Consider the following 21,519-nt stretch of genomic DNA (forward strand, 5'->3'; position numbering starts at 1 on the left):
AAGGAAAATATGAAAACTGTGCTGATTTTAGAGATTAGGTAGGTTTCAGCTGGGCTTGGAAGTTAGAAGCTTACAGATAGTGAATCTAAGGTGATCATGAGATACTGAATTAATAATGTTGAGTGCGTAATATTAGGATTAGGGTTTAGCCAATGTTACAAAGACATAAGTTAGCTATAATAGCATGAAGATAAAAGTTTATTTCTTCTTCCCATAATAGTTCGTGTATAAGTAATACTTGCCGATAGCATAGCTCCAGGTGTTAGGGACAACAGTGTTTTCTGTCTTGCTGCCCAAGATAATATATTGGCCCACCCACATGGTCCAGGATGTAGCTCACCACCAGATCCTCTGGGTCTTCATTCCAGCCAGTAGAAAGGGGAAGTAGGAGAGATAGAGGGTTGGAGGCATTCCTTTTTCTTTGAAAGACACAAGGTGGATTTTCACACTTTACTTTTTAAAAAATTGTGATAAAATACACATGAATTCACAATCTCACATCCCATTGGCCAGAACTTAGTATTCAAGTAGCCACATTTAGATGTAAAGTAGCCTTGGAAATTAGTTAAAAATAGGGATTCTAGCCCTAGCCGGTTTGGCTCACTGGATAGAGTGTCGGCCTGGGGACTGAAGGATCCCAGGTTCGATTCCAGTCAGGGGCATGTACTTTGGTTGCGGGCACATCCCCAGTGGGGGGGGGGGGGGGGGGGTGCAGGAGGCAGCTGATCGATGCTTCTCTCTCATTGATGTTTCTAACTCTCTATCCCTCTCGCTTCCTCTCTGTAAAAGATCAATAAAAAATATATATTAAAAAATAGGGATTCTCTTGCCTGGCCAGGTGACTGGGTTGGTTGGAATGCCATCCCATACACCAAAAAGTTATGAGTTCAATTCCCTGGAGGACACATACCTAGGCATGTCTGGGAAGTGGCTGATCAATGTTTCTCTCTCACATCAGTGTTTCTCTGTCTCTCCCTCTCTCTCTAAAAATCAATGAAACAGCCCGACCAGCATGGCTCAGTGGTTGAGCGTTGACCAGTGAACCAGGAGGTCATGGTTTGGTTCAATTACTAGTCAGGGCACATGCCCAGTCCCAGTGTGGGGCATGTAGGAGGCAGCTGATCAGTGATTCTCATCATTGATGTTTCTATCTATCTCTTCCTCTCTGAAATCAATTAAAAAATTAATAATAAAATTTTTAAAATGAAAAATAAAAATCAATGAAACATGTCATCCAGTGAGGATAAATAATAATTTTTTAAAAAATAGGGGTGCTATTACTACAAAAAAAAAAAGAGAAGAGAATGGAAATTGGCAACAACTAGCATCTTTTCCATACAGTTGGAAATAAAGTTTTAAAAGGGCAGAAGGGATGCAGAGTCAAACATAGAGATGGAGAATCAATTTATCAGTAGTAGTATAAGGTATGAAAATGGATGAGGCAGTAAAGAAAAAACAAACCAAAAATTAAAACAAATGGATGAGATGGTATACAGCAAGGATAATAATAAATAGTTAATATTTGTGTGTTTACTATATTTGGACTTTGCTAAACATTCATATATTGTATGTAAGGCTTTATTATCACCATCCCCATCTTCAAACAAGTAAGCTGAAGCACAGAAAGATAAAGTCATCACACAGATAGTAAATGATGGATGTGAACCCAGGTTACTGGTTTCAGAGCCTGATCTTTTAGTATGTTACACTCCCTAAAGAAAATCCCCCAGAGAACCCAAACTTTTAAGGCAATTACAGAGCCAGTAAGGGAATAATTATGGACAAGGAAGTAGTACGAGAAAAGAGTGTCTTGGAAACTAAGTAGGATAGAATTTGAAAGAGGAAAGGATCAGGGCCATTCTGCAGAGAGAGCAAGTATATTGAAAGCTGAGGAGAAAGGCTACTGGATTTGGGAATTAACAGAACATTGATATTTTTACAATGTCCATTTTAGGAAGTTCTGGGGAATGAAGTTAGATTGCATTCTTCAGCAGAGAATGTGAGGCAAAATGAGTATATGAGTTTTCTGTTTAAAGATGTTTGTTGATGAAGAGAGGGATTTAGAAAAGAAAAAGGAAAATTAAACTAATTGGTATTAATAAGCATTAACAAATCAGAAAAAGTGAGGGTTTTTTCCTTTGCCCAGACTTCCTTGCTCTTGATACACTAGTAAAAATTGTTCTTCCCCTATGTTTCCTTGTTACGGAATTCCACAGGCGCTGTTATTCTAATCAACTGGTTTCTGATCGGTATGCCATGCCAGAATATTTTATCCAACCAGGACATCTCTGTTGTGTAAAGATTTCTGAGGATAAGTGGTGGTATCGAGTCATTATCCATCGAGTTCTTGGGAAACAGGAAGTTGAAGTGTTCTACCCAGACTTTGGAAATATTGGAACTGTTCAGAAGTCCTCCTTGAGGTTCCTCAAGTGAGTTAACAAATTTAGGAAGGACAACTCAAGTTTTGAATCACTGCCAAAGCTTTGTGTGGTTAGGAAACCTCTTTGTTTTCTTTTGCCTTCCTCTATCCTTCCCTGCTTACCATCCCTCTTTCTTCTTGGTGCAGACTTGGCAAGTGGTCATTTAGGTTCACAGTTGGATTATAATCTCTTGTGTCTTTTTTTCACATGACTGTGAATCTGACTAGACTATGAGATTGAATTTCAACCTCTTATTAAGAAAATGTTTGCGCCCCTGGGTCCGGGTGAGGCCATGTGTCCCTGGATCCGGGTGAGGCCTCTCGCACCTAGGTCCGGGTGAGGCCACGCGCCCCTGGGTCTGGGAGAGGCCACGCGCCCCTGGGTCCGGGTGAGGCCATGTGTCCCTGGATCCGGGTGAGGCCTCGCGCACCTAGGTCCGGGTGAGGCCACGTGCCCCTGGGTCTGGGAGAGGCCACGCGCCCCCGGGTCCGGGTGAGGCCATGTGTCCCTGGATCCGGGTGAGGCCTCGCGCACCTAGGTCCGGGTGAGGCCACGTGCCCCTGGGTCTGGGAGAGGCCACGCGCCCCTGGGTCCGGGTGAGGCCATGTGTCCCTGGATCCGGGTGAGGCCTCGCGCACCTAGGTCCGGGTGAGGCCACACGCCCCTGGGTCTGGGAGAGGCCACGCGCCCCTGGGTCTGGGTGAGGCCATGTGTCCCTGGATCCAGGTGAGGCTGGGTCCCGGGTCTGGGTGAGGCCACATGCCCCTGGGTCTGGGAGAGGCCACGCGCCCCTGGGTCTGGGTGAGGCCACGTGCACCTGAGTCCGGGTGAAGCCGTGCCCCTGGGTCCGGCCGAGACCAAACCAGAGGGAGTCGGACCTCCGTTACCACCATTTGTCCACCATCCAGAGCTGAGGGGTCATTGCTGACATGTACACATAAGGAACTGGTGGACATTGAAATTGGGTCTCTAAAGAACTGTTGGTCCAGAAAGAAACTCACTACAGACTGATTCATCTGCCTGTCAGCATAACTACTATTGCTCGTCTCACATTCGGTTCTTATATCTCTGGTGACACATGATCTCGCTCATCTAGGGGAAATGATGAACGGCATAGACTGATGAACAGGAACAGAACCAGAAACAAGGAGGCATCGATCGGACTATCGGGCCTCGGAGGGAGGATAGGGGAGGTTGCGGGGAGGGGGGAGAGATCAACCAAGGGACTTGTGTGCATGCATATGAGCCTATCCAACGGTTGAGTTCAACGGGGGTTTGGGGCATCCGTGGGGAGGGGTGTGGGATGGGAATGGGGGGATGAGGACAAATATGTGACACCTTAATCAATAAAGAAATTAAAAAAAAAAAAAAGAAAATGTTTGTTTGGGTTATGCTAAGAGTTGCATTTATATAGCATGAAGATATCCTCTTCCTACCTATTTGCATGGTTTTAAAAAACTACTATATTTAATAATTTTAGTATTTCTTAGAGTATAAGACAATTTAAAATGCAGGAATAAAATACTCTGAAATGGTGTGAATAGCTAAAATCAAGAAATGGCTTAGAAATTCCATAGCATACAGTATAAAAACATGATTAAATATTAATATATTTGATTATCATTTGCAGATGCTGCTACACAAAGCTTCCAGCTCAGGCTATCCCTTGTTCTTTGGCTTGGGTGAGACCAGTAGAGGTATGTTTGCTTGTTTTCCTCTTAATCAGAAAACATGTGATGCCAAGAACAGATTTAGTTTCTCAGGATACAAAAATAAAACATAAAATAAGCTCTCAAAGAAATCATTGTAGAAAATATGGAGGACAGATGTGTAGATAAAAATAATTGTACTGTGCCATATTTGCTATAGAGATTTCTGCTGTGTATGGTAGAGGTGTATGAGGAAGAATATATATCTCTGTTCAAGGTAATTAGGGAAGGCCCCATAATACAGGTGGTATTTGAGTGGAATTATGAAGGAAGATTAAGACTATAACTGGACAAAAAAGAGAAGACATTCCAGGCAAAATGAGAATAGCACAAAGCATCTCAAATTTGAGAAGTTTGAAGTGGTTCTGTTTGGCAACGTAATATAGGATGAGCTAGGGTTGAGGCATGGCAAATGATTTCAGAGAAATAGACAGAAACCTAAGGGGGATCCATATTCCTGTTCAGGAAACTGAATGTTGTCCTTTAGATGCTGGGGAGCAGTTAAAGGGTATCCATGGGGAACTGCCACAGTCAGTCTATGTTTTTTAAAGATTCTCTAGTAACATCTTTGTGGGAACTGATTGTAGTGGGATGAAGCAGGAGGCATTTTCACCCAGGTAATTAAATTTGTTTATATAGTTATATTTATGTACCTAATATATGTTTTTCCCTCAGAACTCTTAGTTGTACATACCATACATATTATTATACCATATTTGTCTGTTTATCAGTTGCTTACATATACATGGATTTTTCCCTTTAAAATTTTTTTAATCCAAAAAAACACAGGAAAGAGGAAAGAAAAAGAAAAAACATTATGTATAATTTTACCACTAAACACATTAAATTTAGAAATTTGATGTATGTTTCTTTCAGTTTAGCTTATTGGTTGTTGGGGGTGAGGATTTTTGTAGTCTTGAGCATTTCATAAAATAGTAATCCTGTTTTTTCATATTTCATGTTTTCACTTGGCATTATAGCATAAATATGTTTATGTTACCATAATTCTCAATTTTAATTGACTCACAGTAATCTGTTAGGTAAATGTGCATCATGGCCTGTTTATCCCTTTATTGTTAGACATTTAATCTACTTCTGATTTTTTAGTATTATAAATAATGTATGCAGTGTATGTTTTTTGTGCAAGTCAGTATTCAGGATTGTTTTCTAAGGGTGCATTGTAGCCCTGACTTACATCATGAAGCTCAGCACTAAATTCGTGACCCACTTGTAGCCAATGTTCATTACTCTCATATCTGCCAGATCGCTACCATTACTGATTCTCTTTGCTTTGTTTTCTTATTTCTTTCCTGAACTTAGGGCTTCTGGCCTTAGGGATTTGCCCTTTCTGATCAATGGAATAGTTTATGCAAAGAATTCTCATGGTTGGCTCCTTTTTGTCATTCACTTTTTAGCCCAAATGTTATTTCCCCAAGAAGGACTTCCTTGACCCGCCAATTTAAAATGCACCTTTCCACTTCCATCCTTAATGGTGACTTTATTTTATCTTCATAACACTATCTGGTATTATTTTAATTATTTGTTCACATACAAAAGTGTAAGCTCCTGAGGTCAGGGACATTATCTTGTTCACTAGATCACGAGTGTATAAATCAATGCTTGGAACATGATACGTGCTCAGTAAATGTTTTTAACTAAATGAATGTATTTCATTTTATTTCTATCTTTTTTATGGTTTTGAAAAAAAGTTAATCCTATCTAATAAAGAGGGAATATGCTAATTGACTGCCCTGTCCTCAAAGATGGCAGCGCCCACAGCTACAAGATGGCGGTGCCCAGTCCCCTCAGCCCTGCCAGGGCAGCAGGCGCACAGCAAGGCCAGGCCTGCCCCCAGGCAGGCCCAGCCGCTCTGTGCACCTGCCTCCAGAGTCCCCCAGTCGCCTCAGCCCCCCAGCTGCCCAGGGCTGGCCTGAGGCGCAGGCAAGCCTCGGATGGTGGCTTCCCAGCCGCCCAGGGCCACCGGAGGCTCAGGTAACCAGGGCCAGCCGAGGCTTGCACTGCCAGCAGTGGCAGCAGCAGAGGTGTGATGGGGTGTCGCCTTCCCCTGATTGCCGGGTCGCCTCCCGCCCCTGAGGGCTCCCGGACTGTGAGAGGGGGCAGGCTGGGCTGAGGGACGCCCCCCTCCAGTGCATGAATTTTCATGCACTGGGCCTCTAGTATAATTTATAATGGCAGAGTAGCATGGTGGGACTAACTCCCAGAGACAAAATCCAAAGGGAGCAGAAAAGCAATCTACCTTTGGAAGCCGAATCTACAGCCTTGCTGGTTTGAAGAGTTAGAGGACATTGTTTGGGACTGGCAATATAGCTAGAAGTTAGGAGGAAACACACATGAAGGGAGGGAGCCACAGATTGGGTGAATTCTATAATCAATGTACACAATCTGCCCAGATTATTAGGTCACTACTAAACTTTGCAAGCACTGGGGAGAACTTAGGCCCTGAAAAATCATGGGCTTACCTAGTCTTTCTTTTTCTCACCTTGTATTCCCCTATTTTGAAGAGATATTTAAAAATCATTCCCCTAATTAACACTATGTTATTTTAGTGATTATTCTAGGAAATACAGCATATATGTGTGTAACAATGCAAGGATATTAGGACACTTTAAATTCTTTAACCTAATTTTCTGGTCTATTTTTTTGTTGTGTAGTTAATGTTATAGTTTTTGACCCCTCAAGAAATTGACTGCATAAAATGATAACATCCATGTAGATTTAGTTACATATTTCTCATTTTCTTAGCTCTTTATTCTCTCCTTTATCTGGGGACAGTTTCCTTCTGTTTGAACTGTACCCTCTAGGATTTCATTTTGTGAGGGTTTGATAATGGCAGACGTAATTATGTTTACTTGAAAATATAATTTTGTGTTTATTCTTGAAAGCTATATTCCCTAGTTATAGAATTTTATGTTTGGCAGTAAATATCTTTACAGCCTTGAAGATATCATTGCACTGGTTTCTGGTTTCCTTATCATATTTGAGAAGTCAGTCTAATGGATGTTATTTTGTAGCCAATGTCCTTTTTGTAGCTGTTTTTAAGATTTCCTATTTGTTTCTTGTGTTCTTCAGTTTTAGTATGTTTATGTGTAGATTTATTCTTATTTACCCTACTTTTGTGGTTCATTGGATTTTTTTAAATCTGTGCCTTATTACTTTTCATTAAATCTGGGAAATTCCTAGCCATTTTCTTTTCAATTAGGTTTCCCAATATTCATATATATATATATACACATACACATACACACACACACACACACACACACGTGTGTGTATATATATATTAATCCATATATATGAATGTATGTACATATATTAATGTAGATATATATTCCCCCTGTCTGTTTCTGGGACCATAATTATTCTCAATTTATTGTCTATATCCTTTAGCCTCTCTTTTGTATTTTACACATGCTTTGCATGTTACATTCTGGGTACTTTTTTCCAAGTTATCTTCTTTTTGATTTAATTCTATCTAATCTATTAAAATCAACCTATTAGGTTTTAAATGTTATTGTATTTTTAAAGCTCTCTTAGTTCTTTAATTCTGCTAGATTGATTATTATAGATTGGCTAGAGGCCTGATGCACAAAATTCGTGCAAGGGGCTCGGCCCTCGCCAACCACAGCAGCTTGCCTGGGCCTGAGGCAATCTCAGCCCCAGCTTCGTCCAGAAAGTCCTCTGGTCTAATTAGCATACTACACTTTTATTATTATAGATAGATAATCTCTGCAGAGGCTTTCAAATTAATGTTTTTTGTTTGTTTTTACTTTAAGCAGAGTAAGTTTAGTTGTTTTATAATTAGTCTAGACTCTCAAATATATAAAGTTTTTTAAGGTTTGTTTCACTTGTGTTGTTTCTTCTGGTTCTTGTGATTTGTTGTTTCTTTGTATGTTTTTAATCTTTGCTTATGTACTGCTCATTGTCTTTGAAAAGCTATTCGTAAAATGGCTGAGTAATATGGGCTGAGATTGCCTACCTATGAAGAGATTTATTCACTCTGCCAGGCACCTAGGAATACTACCAGTCTGGAACCTTGTTAATTTAAATGAACAGCTTGAGGATTTGTATATCACCCAGGTGTGATGTGAAAATAAAGGTGCAAATCCATGTGAAGGAGGCTAGTGTATGTCTTTTCCCCCTTATCCTGAGTGTGTACTCCTACAGGGACTCAGGGGAATGAAGGAGAGTTCTCCTCCCCACTCCATACCATGGGATTTGATTTCTGTTCCCTTTGACCTTTGAGAGCATCAGAACTAAAGTTCAAATTTGCCTTGATTAGTAGATGCCTTTAAGGCAAAAATAGTTCCCATTTTCCCTTTAATTTTGGCTTAATAATTTTGTTACTTTCTTACCAGTTTTTTTTTATAAATTTTGAACACATTTTAAAAGTATTTTATCTAGAATATTTAGTTATTTTTATAAGAGGACTGGTCTAGTAATCTTACTGAATCATATCTGAAAATGAAAGCTTTCACCAAATTAAATTTTTTTTCTATGATCACATTTTTCATGATTTTTCCTTTATTCTGATTTTTGTCATCTACAAGTCATAAATATCCTCAAATGTGTTGTTCATTAAAATCTCTAGTTCATCGGGAATTCACTTTTTTTTCCCTTTGCAGTAAATTCTTTTTTATTTTTATTGCCTAAAGTTTTACATATTTCTCCTTTTCCCCCAATTGACACCCCCCCTCCCAGCCATTCCCACCCTGGGCAAGCCCCCACCGCCCAGTGTCTGTGTCCATTGGTTATGCTAATATGCATGCATACAAGTCCTTTGGTTGCTCTCTAACCCCCCCTCCCCTACCATTTGTCTCTGGATCTATTCTTGTTCATCAAATTATGTTGATCATTATATCCCTCATATGAGTGAGATCATTGTGATATTCATCTTTCTCTGACTGGCTTATTTCGCTTAGCATAATGCTCTCCAGTTCCATCCATGTTGTTGCACATGGTAAAAGTTCCTTCTTTTTTATAACAGCATAGTATTCCATTGTATAGATGTACCACAGTTTTTTAATCCACTCATCTGCCGATGGGCACTTAGGCTGTTTCCAAATCTTAGCTATTGTAAATTGTGCTGCTGTGAACATAGGGGTTCATATATCCTTTCTGATTGGTGTTTCTGGTTTCTTGGGATATAGACCTAGAAGTGGGATTACTGGGTCAAATGGGAGTTCCATTTTTAACTTTTTGAGGAAACTCCATACTGTCTTCCACAGTGGCTGCACCAGTCTGCATTCCCACCAGCAGTGCAGGAGAGTTCTTTTTTCTCCACATCCTCACCAGCACTTGTCATTTGTTGATTTGTTGATGATAGCCATTCTCACAGGTGTGAGATGGTATCTCATTGTTGTTTTGATTTGTATCTCTCAGATGATTAGTGACTTTGAGCATGTTTTCATATGTCTCTGGGCCTTCTGTATGTCCTCTTTTGAAAAGTGTCTATTTAGATCCTTTGACCATTTTTTAATTGGATAGTTTATCTTCCTTTTGTTAAGTTGTATGAGTTCCCTGTACATTTTCAAGATTAAACCCTTATCTGAAATATCATTGGCAAATATGTTCTCCCATGCAGTGGGCTTTCTTGTTGTTTTGCTGATGGTTTCTTTTGCTGTGCAGAAGCTTTATTTTTTTTTATGTAGTCCCATTTATTTATTTTCTTCTTAGTCTCCATTGCCCCTAGGAGCTGTGTCTGTAAAGATATTGCTACAACATATGTCTGCTATTTTGCTGCCTATAGAGTCTTGTAGGATTTTTATGGTTTCCCATCTTACATTCAAGTCCTTTAGCCATTTTGAGTTTGTTTTTGTGTATAGTGTAAGTTGGTGATCTAGTTTCATTTTTTTACATGTATCTAGATTTCCCAGCACCATTTATTAAGGAGACTGTTTTGACTCCATTGTATGCTCTTGCCTCCTTTGTCAAATATTAATTGAGCATAATGGCTTGGGTCAATTTCTGGGTTCTCTGTTCTGTTCCATTGGTCTATATGTCTGTTCTTGTGCCAGTACCAGGCAGTTTTGAGAACCGTGCTTGGTAATATATCTTGATATCTGGTAATGTGATCCTTCCAACTTGGTTCTTCTTTCTCAGGATTGCTGTGGCTATTCGGGGTCTTTTTTTATTCCAGATGAATTTTTGGAGAGTTTGTTCTAGATCTTTGAAATATGCAGTTGGTATTTTAATGGGGAGTGCATTGAATCTGTAGATTGCTTTGGGTAGTATGGACATTTTAATGATGTTGATTCTACCAATCCATGAACATGGTATGTTCTTCCATCTGTTTATGTCTTCCTCTATCTCTTTTTTCAATGGCCTGAAGTTTTCCGGGTACAGGTCTTTTATGTCCTTAGTTAAGTTTATTCCTAGGTATCTTAATTTTTTTGGTGCAATGGTAAATAGGTTGTTTTTTTCGTTTCTCTTTCTGTGAGTTCATTATTGGTATATAAAAAGGCCATAGATTTCTGGGTGTTAATTCTATTCCAACAAAATGGACAACCTAGATGAAATGGACATATTCTTAGAAAAATACAAGCTCCCAAAACTCAACCAGGAAGAATAAAAAAACCTGAATAGACCGATAACTACGAAGAAATTGAAGCAGCAAACAAAAATCTTCCAGCAAACAAAAGCCCTGTCCGGATGACTTTACAGGGGAGTTCTAACAAGCATTCAAAGAAGAACTAAAACCTATCCTCCTCAGACTATTCCAAAAAATTCAAGAGGAAGGCATGCTCTTTTTCTATGAAGCCAGCGTTACCCTAATCCCAAAACCAGATAAAGACACCACAAAAAAAGAGAACTACAGGCCAATATCCTTGATGAACATAGATGCTGAAATTCTCAACAAAATTCTAGAAAATCGGATTCAGCATTACATTAGAAAGATCATACACCATGACCAAGTGGGATTTATTCCGGGGATGCAAGGATGGTACAATATTCGCAAATCAATAAATGTGATACATCACATAAACAAACTGAGAGACAAAAATCACATAATCATATCAATCGATGCAGAAAAAGCATTTGACAAAATCCAACACCCTTTCTTGATAAAAACTCTCAGCAAAGTGGGAATAGAGGGATCATACCTCAACATAATAAAAGCCTAATATGACAAACCTACAGCCAACATCATACTCAATGGGCAAAAACTAAACTCATTTCCCCTAAGAACGGGAACAAGACAGGGATGCCCACTTTCACTACTCCTGTTCGATATAGTACTGGAAGTGCGAGCCATAGCAATCAGACAAGAAGAAATAAAAGGCATCCAAATTGGTAAAGAAGAAGTAAAACTGTCCTCATTCTCAGATGACATGATACTATACGTAGAAAACCCCAAAGACTCCATCAGAAAACTACTAGACCTAATAAATGAACTTGCAGTGTAGCAGGGAATTCACTTTTGCATATGCTTACTATATGTAATTCATGTTTGAGTTTACCATGTGAATTTTATATCTTGATTCTATTTCAGGAATATTGGACATCCAGAGCCATTTTGCAGTTCCAGAAGTTGTGTGGTTTGAAGCCATTAGTGGGAGTAGTAGATGAATACATAGATGGAATCCTTAATATTTTTCTGTGTGATACATCCTCAAATGAAGACATCTATTTCCATCATGTCTTGAGAACAGAGGGCCATGCTATTGTATGCCGAGAAAATGTCCCTTCTAAGGTGGAGCAGTATTTTGTAATTTTTTGTTTGTTTGTTTTATTTAATCTCAACAGGTATAAGAGAATTTATAAGAGAATTTAATACAGAAGGTTATTTTATTTATTCTCTAGTCTTAGATACCTGTGAGATTCCTGCCTTCTAAATGCAGAGCACTCTCTTCATTTTCAGATGACCACAAAAAACTGCAGTTAGCTTCCTGTCCTTTAGACTATGAATACTTGTATTTTAAATAATTGATTGAGAATTTACCCTGAAGTATTTTAATTCTCTCAGGTGTATTTAGAGAAGAACAGTACTCTCTTATTTTGCAATTATTGATAGCAATGTTTGCATTACCATTAATATTGATGTTGAGAATTTTTCTGACTAGGAAAAACTTTCATTATTTTTAACTATTAATTTTAGAAGATAATACATTTCCACAACAATTGAAAATTATGAAGTACTTTTTCACTTTTCCCTGAGTAATTAAACACTTTCTTCTTTATTTTATCCTAGGGTTTCAGCGAACTCAATCCTTTAGTTTTATACACTAAGTCCAGTGAAGGGCCAGAGGATGTCTTGACAGTACTTGGTTGTCCTTCCCAGAACCACTATTTTAATGAAGACCGAGAGATAAGTCCACAGTCAAAAGAGAGTGATTTGTATACCCCGGTAATAGGTTTTTGCAAATATGATTATAATTATTTTTATTGTTAACATTTAATTAGTGCTTACTATATGCCAAACACTATAAATAGAACTTCAAGTATGATATATTAATCTTCATAAAGTCCCCGTGACATAGTTACTATAATAATTGTATTTTACAGGTAAGGAAACTGAGGCTTTCCAAACCTAGGAAATGTCTAGTGAGAGACATTTACCTATACCTCTCATAAATTTCTGGTTTCACCCTTTGCTTCAGTAATGCTTCCCCCTGCACGAATTCTTCTGCACTCAATTCCATAGCTGCCTTGGTGCGATTGTGACTTCACTTACACCAATCCAAATGCTGACACTCCTCAGCTGCTTCTTCAGGTGTTCTTATGTTTTCATTTCTCTGTAAACCTTTTTGCAGCTCCCACCCACAGCAATACAAACATTATTATTATTCCAGTAGCAGTAATAACATAAAACAACAGCAACATTTATTGAACTCATACTGTGTGGCAGGCACTGTTGTAAGTACTCACATGTACTAGTTAATTTATTTTCACAACCACTTTACCAGGTTGGTACTTTCATATCTCCACTTTACATATAAATGAGGCACATAGTAAGAACTTAAATGATTTTCAACCAGTGAACAAATAAACATGCCCTTTGAGTCTTATATTCCTCCTGACAGCAAGTACTGGGCTAAGAATATAGGGTATGTTCAAATTGGAGCGCCAAAAAAGTGTTTTTCTGGACACAATAGGACTTATTTTCTTTTAATAAAATAGGAAAATATTAGTATGTTTTACATATGTGACTTGAAAATTATTGATATGATTATGTTTTTTAGTAGACACTAGTTATTACAAAAAGAGAAAAGAAAAAGCAAATTTGACTACTGGGGATATTAACTGGCTTTGAAAAATATGTGTGAAAGTTTATTGCTGCATGTTTTTAAAAATATATTTTTATTGATTTCAGAGACGGGAGAGAGAGAGAAACATCAATGATGAGAGAGGATCATTGATTGGCTGCCTCCTGCAAGCCCCTACTGGGATCGAGCCCACAACCCAGGCATGTGCCCTTAACTGGAATTGAACCTGGGACCCTTCATTCCACAGGCTGATGCTCTATCCACTGAGCCAAACCAGCTAGGGCTATTGCTGCATGTTTAATGCAATATAAAGATTTTTTTCTTTCTAGTTTACGTTAAAATTAATTGGGTTTGTTTGGCTTTCTTAAGCCTGAAGTTTTCTTAGTCATTATTATTTGATTAGAACAATTATATTTCCTGATTTTAAAATAATGAATTGAATTCAACCTTTAATATTTGTAGAATATACTATCGTCATTCTGTTTATGTCTTCAGATAATCATAGTTCAGCCCTAGAAATGAAATAAGGCCATCTTTTCTGCAAAAGAGAGAAGTCTTAAAATTTCCCTATTCCATCCAGCCTATATTTTAACATATTAATACTCCTTTATGATACACACACAGACACCGAGTTTCCTGTAATTCCCACTCTTCTTTTAAGCATTCCACCAGTTTGTGTTAAATTCTTTATTGCATCTTCTCAGAACATCCTCCTTCCCTGGTAATATTTTAGTTCTAGCACTGAGAGGGATCTCACTATTGGTTGTACTGTGATTATCCAGTTGTGTGTTTTCCTGCTATATTTGAGTTATTTTAGAGCTGGAACCTGTTGCACTCATCTTTAAATTCACAGAACTACCTTGTACACATTTCATAGTATGTACTAAATAAATGTTTATTGGCCTGAACTAGTTTAGCAGGATGGGAAGTCCGATGGTCATGAATAAAGTAGAAAACAATGTAGTATTTGTGTGAACCACAGCAAAATAATCCTCCCCTTCCCGAATATAGGCATGTAGCTTTTGGAAACAGCATTAGTATAAAAATTAAATAAAATAGCCCTGGCCGGTGTGCTCAGTGGTTAGAGCGTTGCTCTCTGCCCCCTGTCAGAGTACCTACAGGAGGCAACCAGTCAATGTGTCTCTCTCACATCGATGTTTCTCTCCTCTCTCCCCCCCTCTCTTCCACTCTCTCTGAAAAGCAATGGAAAAATATCCTCAGGTATGGATGAACAAAAATAACAATAATATTTTATCTTTCATATCTACTAGCAAGATATTAATGATAAAAAGGCTGTCATTGACTTTGAATATGAGTCAAAGAAACCATTAAAGGATTCTGAATTCAGCTCTTTGAAAACTCAAGATAAGAGCTATGAAGAAGATACAAAGTGTTCTATCCCTAAGCTAAAGGATCTGAAGGAAGAAAATGAGGTAGAAGGAAAGATTTTTTTAAATGTAACTAATGTAATACAAATAATCCATAAGTGAAGGGGGCTGGAATGAAATAGCTCTTTAAACCTTACTGTTGCTCTCAGTGCAGTCAGAGCATCTGCCACAGATGAATTAGAAATTCTCCCTTCAGCAGTCACCAAGACCAAAGTAGAAGCATCATAGTCTTGATCACAAAAAAGAAAGGGCCTTATCTGGCTTTGCTGTATCTGTTACTACCCATAGCTTTGAGCAGTCTTCAAGAATTATGCAGTGATTAGAAACTAGTATTGAGAAACAGTATTAGGAAAGCCCATCAGGAAAAAATGCTGACAACTTTTTTGGAGGACATATTTTTTTTTATTTTTATTAAGGTATTATATGTGTACATATCTTACCATTGCCACCCCCCACCCCACTCCCATATATGCCCTCACCCCCCAGAGTTTTGCATCCGTTGGTTATGCTTATATGCATGCATACAAGTCCTTTGATTGATCTCTTATCTCCCCCACCTCTCCCTAACTTTCCCCCTGTAATTTGACAGTCTGTTTGATGCTTTACTGACTCTGTATCTGTCTTTTTTGTTCAAGTTTATAATGTTCTTTATTATCCATAAATGAGTGAGATCATATGGTATTTTTCTTTCATTGATTGGCTTATTTCACTTAACATAATGTTCTCCAATTCCATCCAGGTTGCTGCAAATGATGAGAATTCCTTCTTTTTTTTTTTTTTTTTTATGGCAGCATAGTATTGGAGGACATATTTTTATTTTAGTCAAATGTTTATGAACACATAGCTTAGAGTCACCCATAACTCCTCCCCCTACATTTCCTGTTTCACAGAGCAATCGTTTTCATCTCTTTTAGCTGCTGCTTTTGGAATTTACCTCTATTTCTTTCATTACATAAGATGCTTATGTTATTTATTGATTCTTCAGTTATCTGTATATGTATGGACCACACACAACCATATCCTTTTTACCTCCCCCCACCATCTCACTAATATAGTTACCAAACTTTCTGTTAGTTCACCATTCAATATTTACAGTGTTATGACTCTGTAAGTGCTGTTCACAGCCAATTTGTTATGGCAACGTTCCTTCCCTGCATAGCTTCTATTTTCTTGTGTTAATGTTTCTTTTTAACCCAGCGTACAATAAAATTGACTTTCTTTTGATGCACTGTCCTGTCAGTTTTGACACATGTATAGTTTTGTGCTCCACCCTCACTTTTTTCTCTTGAGAAGACCCTCTGGCCTTCCAGAGGGAGGAAGACGTAGCTTCCTGGTTCCTTGAGATGGGGGTCCTTGAATCTGGTGCTCTAACTACTACTGCTTTTTTTTTTGGAGGGGGGGGGGCGTTTTTTATATTTCAATCACAGTTTACTTTCAGTATTGTTGTGCATTTGTTTCAGGTGTACAGCATAATGGTTAGAGTTAGACAGTCATATCCTTTTCAAAGTGGTACCCCTGATATTTCCAGTACCCACCTGGCACCATACAGTTATCGCAATAATATTGGCTATATTCCCTATCTGTATTTTTATCCCCATGACTGTTTTGTAACTACCAATTTGTGATTTAATCCCTTCACCTTTTTCACCCTCCAGTCTATCTGGCAGCCACCAGCCAGATCTCTGTGTCTATGAGTCTGTTTCAGTTTTATTTGAATCTAACTGCTTCTTACTCAGACTTTCAACCAGTGCTTTTGTTTCATTACCACTTTACCCCTTACTTAAAAAAACCTTGTGTGCCAATTCCTGCAGTTTTGTGGTATCAGTGGTATAAATCTAGGTTTCTTCTTAGTTTTTCGACTCTAAGCTTAGGGTTCCACTTTCTCAGGACTACTGGTCAGCTGTCACTTGTCTGCTTTCCTGTATCCAGAATGTAGATGGTATTTTCTCCTCTTTTGTTCCCTTTGACCATGAGTTTATACCTTAAATTTACTTATTTTATTTTGGTGATATTTCAGGAGGGAGAGAGTAATAAATTGTGTATTCAAACTGCTATCTTTAACTGGAATCAGAAAAAAATTGTAAACCTAAATTTTAAAATGTGCTCCTATAGGAACTATAAATTAAAGCTTTTCTGTCTTCTGATACATTCTAGGATGAGATCCCCACTGGAATGCCATGCCTGGAGTCAGTGACCATAGGTGATGATATTTGGGATGAAAACTGGTTACCTTTGCGAGCTAAAATGGGAGAAGAGGGCGATGCCTCCCGCTCCAGCCATGGTGGAAAGAAGCCATACCTGTCATGTAAAGAAATGCCAGAGAAGGTTAGATCCTTGAGGGAAAAAAAGTGAATCACTACTGAAAAAAAAGCAAATGTAAACTCACCTGTTGACACTTCAAGAAAGCCATACATTCTTCAATTCAAAATGATTTATCAGAAGATAATTCAAAAAAATGCACTGTTTCTTTTAAAGTTAGTCATGGTAGGAAGGGGGATAGAATGAAGAAGGGACAAATAAACCATGGACTTATTGTGCCTTTCTACCCTTTCAATCATGATTTTTGTTTCATCATTGGCATCTGGTCAGGGCATTAGGATCTATAAGTAAACTGTTTTCCTGAATTTTGTTTTTGCTGCATTAGTCTTGTAATATAACTTCTGGATGTTAGCAGTGAGAGAACATTTGCTAATATTGGTCCTAACTATATATTTAAATTTTAATTTATTTCCCACCGGTTATGAAAAAGAAGAAATATCTGCAGTTAAGGTGCTCCTTCTAATTTATGCCATTTAAATACTATCCTATCTAATAAAAGAGTAATATGCAAATTGACCATCACTCCAACACACAAGATGGCTGCCCCCATGTGGTCAAAGATCATGCCCCCATGTGGACACAAGATGGCCACTACAAGATGGCCAGCAGGGGAGGACAGTTGGGGGCGATCAAGCCTGCAGGGAAGGGCAGTTAGGGGTGACCAGGCCAGCAGAGGAGGGAAGTTGGGGGCGACCGGGCCTGCAGGGAAGGGCAGTTGGGGGGGACCCAGGCCTGCAGGGGAGAGCAGTTGGGGGGGGACCAGTTCTGCAGGGGAGGGCAGTTGGGGACCAGGCCTGCAGGGGAGAGCAGTTAGGGGTGACCAGGCCAGCAGAGGAGGGAAGTTGGGGGCGACCGGGCCTGCAGGGAAGGGCAGTTGGGGGGGACCCAGGCCTGCAGGGGAGGGCAGTTAGGGGCAATCAGGCTGGCAGGGGAGTGGTTAGGGGGTGATCAGGCTGGCATGCAGAAGTGGTTAGGGGCAATCAGGAAGGCAGGCAGGCGAGCAGTTGGGAGCCAGCAGTCCTGGATTGTGAGAGGGATGTCCGACTTCCCTTTTATCACAACTGCCCTCCTTGGCAAGCCTGGTCCCTCCCAACTGCCCTCCCCTGCTGGCCATCTTGTGGCAGCCATCTTTGATCACATGGGGGCAGCCATCTTGTGTGTTGGAGTGACAGTCAATTTGCATATTACTCTTTTATTACTTAGGATAGAGGCCTGGTCATGGGTGGGGGCCAGCTGGTTTGCCCTGGAGGGTGTCCTGGATCAGGGTGGGGGTTCCCTTGGGGCTTGGCGTGGCCTGGGCGAGGGGCCTGTGGTGGTTTGCAGGCCAGCCACGCTCCCCGGCACCCAAGTGGAGTCCCTGGTATCTGGGATTTATTTATCTTCTATAATTGAAACTTTGTAGCCTTGAGCGGAGCCAAGCCTCCTGCTTGCTCTGTGGTAGCAGCCATTTTTTTTGGATTTATTTATCTTATATAATTGAAACTTTGTAGCCTTGAGTGGAGGTCTGAGCTGGCCAGGGTGTACGGAAAGCTTGGCTTCCTCCATCGTCGGGAGCAACCCAAGTCTCCTGTTCGCAGCCATCTTGATTGGGTTAATTTGCATACTAGCTCCTCATTGGCTGGTGGGCGTGGCTTGTGAGTGTAGCAGAGTGGTGGTTAATTTGCATATTACTCTTTTATTAGATAGGATGGGTATTCAGAGGAATTTAGGATACTGGGTATGGATCAATCAATAATGCAAGGAGGAAAAGTCACAGAAAATTAATAAGTACCTTTTCTTGTTTAATATACATTGACTCCTTATCTTTACCTTGCACAAGTTATCCTCTGTTTGGGCCATGTGTCACTATTTCTCAGTTTATTGTTGGAATTTTTTCTCTGTAGGATTGGTGTTTTTCTACACAAGATACATGGGATGATTCATGTCAGCCTTTAGGCCTTGTGAATGGAATGCAAGTAGAAGCTCAAAAACAAGAAGGACTGGGTGCTCAGGAAAAAAATACTGGGACAACCAGCATTCAAAAGGTAAATATCTAATGAATGTTATTTTCACAGGTTTGCATGAGGAAAGTGCTTTCATTTTTAGAAAGTAAAATTCTGGTTAATGATCCCTCCCTTAGCATTTTGTAGAATACATATACATTCAATGTTTGTTGATTTTAAAATGTCAGTGAACTTAATACTTAAAAAGAAAACCCTGCCGAAACCGGTTTGGCTCAGTGGATAGAGCGTCGGCCTGCGGACTCAGGGGTCCCGGGTTCGATTCCGGTCAGGGGCATGTACCTTGGTTGCGGGTGCATCCCCGGTGGGGGGTGTGCAGGAGGCAGCTGCATCCCCGGTGGGGGGTGTGCAGGAGGCAGCTGATCGATGTTTCTCTCTCATCGATGTTTCTAACTGTCCCTCTCTCTTCCTCTCTGTAAAAAATCAATAAAATATATTTTTTAAAAAATAAAAAGAAAACCCTGAGCCTAAAATTAAAAGATTGATTAAGCATCTATGTTTGGGATAGATAAACAGGTATTTTTTTATAACTTAGCTGTAAATTTTAAGCTCTGTATCTGTCCTGTTATCTAGGTCTGTTTTCTTTCATGTTGTTTGGCAGGCGCACTAACCCTGGAATAAAATACATTTGTTTTTTGTTTCTCAGCTATGTTATGAGCTTCCTGAAAACAGCAGGACAATTGGTGGTTTTGTGTGTTAAAATTTGGTATTCCATCCACTTAGCCCAAATTCAGTCTCTCTTTGGGACATTCATCTTTTTCTCTTAAGCCAGGTTTCTTTTCTTTTTTTTTTTCTATAGTTTTACATATGTCTCCTTTTTCCCCAATTGACACCCCCTCCCTCTCTCACCCCTGAGGACAAGCCCCCACTGCCCCAGTGCCTGTGTCCATTGGTTATGCTAACATGCATGCATACAAGTCCTTTGGTTGATCTCTAACCTCCCCTCCCCTGCCATTTGTCTCTGGATCTATTCTTGTTCATAAAATTATGTTGATCATTATATCCCACATATGAGTGAGATCATGTGATATTCATCTTTCTCCGACTGGCTTATTTCGCTTAGCATAATGCTCTCCAGTTCCATCCATGCTGTTGCAAATGGTAAAAGTTCCTTCTTTTTTATAGCAGCATAGTATTCCATTGTGTAGATGTACCACAGTTTTTTAATCCACTCATCTGCTGATGGGCACTTGGGCTGTTTCCAAATCTTAGCTGTTGTAAATTGTGCTGCTATGAACATAGGGGTGCATATATCCTTTCTGATTGGTGTTTCTGGAAGCCATGGTTTCTTAATACTCCGTTGTGTCACTTCTTCTGAGGAGCCTTCTGTTTAACTCTGTGTTTCAGTTAATGCGTCTTCATGGCTAGCTGCAGCTCACACCGTTTCCCTAACTGAGGACCGTGAGCTCCTTAGGGACCAGGATCACATCTCCTGGGAAAATGGTGTGGTTGAGCACAGAGAACACACACTGGCCTGAGTTCAGATCTCTGTATTGTCATTCATTGATTGACATTGGATAACTTACTCTAGCTCTCTGTAATACAAAAACATAACACCTAACCAAAAAGTGGTCATTCTGATGTTGAAATGAAGAACATTTGCAAATAACCTAGCACTGTCTCTCGTTTCCTGCTACTCTTCCTTAGCTGTGTGTGGCAGTGGTTGGTAGGTGCCATGTTTGCTCAAAATATGTGTTCAATGAATGATGGTCACTAAGTTAGTGGACTTGTTTTTTCCAGAAAGTATATAGATTCTTAAAAATGATTTTTAAAATTTATGATATAAAAATATTTATCTTTTATTATTTTTAAGTAAGGAAACAAAACAGGCTTAATCCTGCCATTATATTAACAGTTACTTTCCATGGTTTTGCCTCCTTTTTCCCATTCTGCAGCAACCAAACTCAGAAGGTTCTTCCTATTCTTCCCCATTGCCCAAATTGGAAGAGTTCTACATCTCTCTTATCCAGACACAGCAGTCAGCAGAAGGGAGCCCGTGTGAGCTGCACAGCACGCAGATGCAGCCACAGCAGGCTCAGCTCCCTGCAGCAGCACTCGACTCACCCCCGACCATGGTGGATTCCCCAGAAAAACACTCTGATTCAGGTAGGTGTACATAAAACTGACAAATGTGACTCACCATGTTGCTAAAAAACGTACCTTTTCCAGAACATGAATTGGAAAATGCTGACGTTAGCATTTGTCTCAAGTCCTGGGCTCAGTTGTTCCCTTTCACTTTGCCACTCTTCCTTTCTTCCTGCAGTTTGAGAGGTGTCAGGTTTACGTACAGTAAAATTTGCCAGTTTTTACAATTCTGTGAATTTTGACAAATGTATGCAGTCTCATAACTACCACCACAGTTGTGATATGGGACGTTCACATCAATCCGAAAGTTTTGTTGTGTTCCTGTGCAGTCAATCCCTCCCCCTACTTGCTGGCTTCTAAAAGGGCATGTTACT

General features: G+C 39.6%; 1 protein-coding gene across 5 annotated transcripts in view; it reads left to right on the forward strand.

Moving 5' to 3' along the window:
• The window catches only part of TDRD5 (tudor domain containing 5), a 52,851-nt gene that overhangs the window by 24,713 nt on the left and 6,619 nt on the right, over positions 1-21,519 (forward strand). For 2 of the 5 annotated variants that reach the window (XM_054711765.1, XM_054711766.1), the window contains 7 exons: positions 2,217-2,429; positions 4,051-4,117; positions 11,640-11,840; positions 12,339-12,494; positions 16,896-17,066; positions 18,944-19,084; positions 20,956-21,166. In XM_054711765.1, the coding sequence (XP_054567740.1) occupies positions 2,217-2,429; positions 4,051-4,117; positions 11,640-11,840; positions 12,339-12,494; positions 16,896-17,066; positions 18,944-19,084; positions 20,956-21,166 (1,160 nt within the window). Of the gene's footprint in view, positions 1-2,216; positions 2,430-4,050; positions 4,118-11,639; positions 11,841-12,338; positions 12,495-13,267; positions 13,278-14,624; positions 14,787-16,895; positions 17,067-18,943; positions 19,085-20,955; positions 21,167-21,519 lie in introns of all 5 variants that reach the window. The other 3 variants (XM_054711764.1, XM_028152103.2, XM_054711767.1) reach the window with 3 other exon arrangements.

The sequence above is a fragment of the Eptesicus fuscus genome, chromosome 22 (assembly GCF_027574615.1).
Source record: "Eptesicus fuscus isolate TK198812 chromosome 22, DD_ASM_mEF_20220401, whole genome shotgun sequence".
In the NCBI taxonomy this organism is placed as follows: Eukaryota; Metazoa; Chordata; class Mammalia; order Chiroptera; family Vespertilionidae; genus Eptesicus; species Eptesicus fuscus.